Source organism: Triticum dicoccoides, chromosome 6B (genome assembly GCF_002162155.2).
Source record: "Triticum dicoccoides isolate Atlit2015 ecotype Zavitan chromosome 6B, WEW_v2.0, whole genome shotgun sequence".
Classification (NCBI taxonomy): Eukaryota; Viridiplantae; Streptophyta; class Magnoliopsida; order Poales; family Poaceae; genus Triticum; species Triticum dicoccoides.
In genome coordinates this window covers 133,289,832-133,293,606 of record NC_041391.1, presented here as the reverse complement: position 1 = coordinate 133,293,606, position 3,775 = coordinate 133,289,832, and the positions used below count along the sequence as shown (strand labels likewise).

General features: G+C 51.1%; 1 protein-coding gene across 1 annotated transcript in view; it reads left to right on the top strand.

Annotated features, from left to right (window-relative positions):
- The first annotated feature begins 1,021 nt into the window (after positions 1 to 1,021).
- LOC119325596 (cyclin-T1-1-like) overlaps positions 1,022 to 3,775 on the top strand; it is a 4,838-nt gene continuing 2,084 nt past the window's right edge. Inside the window, exons 1-6 of the mRNA XM_037599328.1 lie at positions 1,022 to 1,315; positions 1,505 to 1,586; positions 2,509 to 2,643; positions 2,745 to 2,920; positions 3,006 to 3,157; positions 3,277 to 3,770. Coding sequence (XP_037455225.1) covers positions 1,155 to 1,315; positions 1,505 to 1,586; positions 2,509 to 2,643; positions 2,745 to 2,920; positions 3,006 to 3,157; positions 3,277 to 3,770 — 1,200 coding nt within the window. The 5' untranslated portion in view covers positions 1,022 to 1,154. The remainder of the gene's footprint in view (positions 1,316 to 1,504; positions 1,587 to 2,508; positions 2,644 to 2,744; positions 2,921 to 3,005; positions 3,158 to 3,276; positions 3,771 to 3,775) is intronic.

The following is a 3,775-nucleotide window of genomic DNA, read 5'->3' as shown; positions in this document are numbered from 1 at the left end:
AGCATCCACGAAGATGAAAATTGTGTATGTCGCTTCGTAATCAATCACGAGGCACGTGAAATGTTGGTTCGAGGGCTGAGGGTGTGCAGATCGAGGAGGTAAAGAAGAAACAAAACGAGAGGCAATAGCACGGTTCGCGTGGGCGAGTTTCGTCGCGGACAGGCCCATGACGCGCGGGGCTTACGTGGAGAGCCACGACTTTTTGAGTCGGTCGCGCGTCACAGTCTCTGTCACTTTGTAATCGATTGTGAGGTGCGTCGGACGGTGGTTGTGGTTTTGGGGGTTTGGGGTTTAAAACGTGGAAGGGGAGGGGATAGATGGACGGGGGAGAGGTCTGGGCGACCGCGAGCTGGATATAGATTGGAACATGAGATGTGACGAGCCGGTTGTGATTTACTTTCGACCGAGGAATCGCTTACTATTTCCTCCCTCTGGAGAAAAAATAATAATTTCTCATTCCTCCGGAAAAAAACTCAGCAAACACGAGACCCACTCAATAACAAGAAGAACCGCATGATCCTGCTAAAGAAAATCGCGCAATTCGAATTCTCTAACAGGATCATGCAATTCCCCCTTGTTGTTTAGTGATCGCGTGTTTTCTAAAAAAAATTTAGAGGAGTGAGAACTGAACTTCTTTTGAAAGAGGAAGCAATGTTTTTTTTCAGGGCTAAAAGAGGAAAGTTCATCCTCAAACAGAAGGAAGCGCAGCCGGGCCCATCACATCACATCTCATGTTCCCATCTATATCGAGCCTGCCGTCTCCGGACAGGAGCCCCTCTCCCCCGTCTCGTCCCACCCTCCCCACGTTTTAAACCCCCAGGGGCAGAACCAACGGCTGACGTGCCTCGCGATCTGATCACAGAGCCTCCGACGCGGAACCGACTCAAAAAAGTCGCGGTGCTCCGGCTGGACCCCACGCAGCATCGGCTTGGCCGCGACGAAACCTGCCGAGCGCCCACGCGAGCCTCGCGTCGCGTCGCGTTCCGTTTCCTTTACCTCCTCGATCCCCACACCCACCCTCCCCTCCCCCGACCCGCACCAAACCCGCGCCGCCACGCCATCCGGCCCCAAGTCGCCGCTCCGAGTCCACCCCCGGTCTCCCCGTCCCCTCCTCCTCCTCCTCGCGGCCCGCGGCTCGGCCGGGCGGCGGGTCCATGGCGGAGGGGGGCGAGCGGGGGCGGTCGTGGTACCTCAGCAAGGAGGAGATCGAGCAAGGGTCGCCGTCGAGGAAGGACGGCATGCCCGCCGCCAGGGAGGCCCATCTCCGGTCCATCTACTCCAGCTACATCCGCGACGTCGGCCGCAGGCTCGGGGTGTAAGCGCCCTCCTCACCCCCTCCTCCTCCGTTTCCTCCGGCCCGCGGCCGAATTTCGCTCGGGGTCGCCCGATCCGTGCCCTAGGTCTCGCGAATCCGCGGCCGCGGGCTGCGTCCGCTCGGCTCCGGGCCTGGCCCCCGATGAAATCTGCAGTCTTTTGACGCTGCTGTTGTTTGTTGTTGCTGCAGGCCCGACATCACAATCGCGACGGGCATCGTGCTGTGCCACCGCTTCTATCTCCACCAGTCCCTGCTCAAGAACGAGTGGCAGGTACCCCCTGTTCATGGGACCCAACAATGGCAAATCGTTTCAGCACACACGACCTTGAAAATTCCGTGACTGACTAACCAGTTTGGCGCGCTCCGTGTGTGTCGAATTCATGCCCGAAATTGAGCAATTGTTCTCCTAACACAAGCTTTTGGGCTCCGTCAGGGTCTGTCCGTGCTCCTGGGGGTAAAATGTCAACACTTGCCATTTTTACTGTCACTGTGTCAGAACTAACATTTTCTCTTACCTTTGTAGCACTGGGTGTGGACTGACTGTTTCTCTTACCTGCGTAGCAACTGTGTCCAAACTAACGGTTTCTCTTACCTGTGTAGGATTTTGAAATGTTCCTCTTACCCGCGTAGCAAGTCCGTCCAGACTAACGGTTTCTATTACCTGTGTAGGATCTTGAAAATGTTGTCGTTTTCTGTTTAGTACACATTTTGGGGTAGTCGAGGGTTGTGTAACGTGTCTGCGCGTTTTCAGCGCACCTAGCCTGGTCACGGCAGACAAAATTCTAACATGGGTTTTGGATCAAACGTAGAGTTGAGATGTTTCACGCTGGGTCCTTTAAGTAAGGGGTCTTGAAGTGAGGTATGATAGCTTTATGTAATTTTATCGGGAGCACCTAAAATTGCACGGACGAAAGGTGTGGTTCTGGTTCTGTTGGAGCAACTTTACGAACTTGAAGAGGCACTTTCTAATAATACTCTAGACAGTAAGTACTATTTTTTTTTCGCTGCTATTTACTTTCCTCCCAGTAATATCAAGTCCTGTTCTTCTTGCTGTTGTTGGTTGTCTTCCTGAAAAAGGAATTTTGTTCAAGGCTGAGTGGCCTATATATAATGCAGCAACACAACTTCATACCGTTTTGTAATTATGCACTTGCCATTTAAAAGGTTAGCTACTAACTCTTTCGTCCTTCCAGACTGTTGCAACTGCTTGCATCTTTCTTGCTTCGAAGATTGAAGACACTCCTTGCCAATTAGGACGTGTTGTTACTGTGGCACATGAAACAATGTATAAGAGAAAACCTGATGCTGCTCGCAGAATCAAACAGAAGGTACCGCGAACTTCTCGCTTTGTACTACTATTGCTGGCAGCTGTCCTGTTTCTTGTGATGTTTCTGTTCCATATTGCTCAACTTTTCTGAACTAAAAATAGGAGGTCCTTGAGAAGCGGAAGGACCTAATTTTGATGGGGGAGGCACTATTGCTTTCAACCATCAGGTTTGATTTCAATATACAGCATCCTTATGAGCCACTAAATCTCGCTCTCAAGAATCTGGGGATCTCCCAGAAGGAAGTGAAACAAGCTGCAATAAATCTCATAAATGATACGTAAGTTATCTGGGGTTACCCTGTCATATGTTTCTCCACAATTTGGCAACCTTGTTATTCCTGACCTGGTCATCCAACTGTACAGGCTTCGGACTACTTTGGTAGTGCAATTTAAACCACACTACATAGCTGCTGGAGCTCTCCATATTGCCGCCAAGTTTCATGATGTTACACTCCCTTCTGAACAAGGAAAAGTATGGTGGCATCAATTCGATGTTGCTCCAAAGCAGTTGCAAGGTACAGTGCTTGTATGACGAATTCATTGAGTTAGTTTTCTTCTGCGTCCATCGAGACAGTCATTTACCTTTCAGTATCATCAATTTTCCTTCTCATCTGATGGCTAGTTATATTTGCAGCTGCTATCCAGCAAATGAAACAGGTCTTTAATGAAAGAAACCAACGCCCCGCAGGTCCTGCTATCGGGCCCATTCAAGCTCCAGCTCCGGTGGAGAAACAGCAGGCAGTAAGATTCCCGAAGCCAGCTCTGGTGGCAAAACAGCAGACATTAAGCTTGCCAAAGCCAGCTCCGGTGGCAAAACAGCAGACACTAAGCTTACTGAAGCCAGCTCCAGTGGAGGAACAGCAGGCTGTAAGCTTCCTGAAGCCAGCTCCATTGGCAAAACAGCAGATAGTAAGCTCCCAGAAGCCTGCTCCGGTGGAGGAACATCAGACAGTAAGGTCCCCAAAGCCTGCTCCATTGGAGGAACAGCAGACAGTAAGCTCCCTGAAGCCAGCTCTGGTGGAGGAACGGCAGACAGTAAGCTTCCTGAAGCCTGCTCCATTGGAGGAACAGCAGACAGTAAGCTTCCCGAAGCCTGCTCCGGTGGAGAAACAGCAGACAGTAAGCTCCCTGAA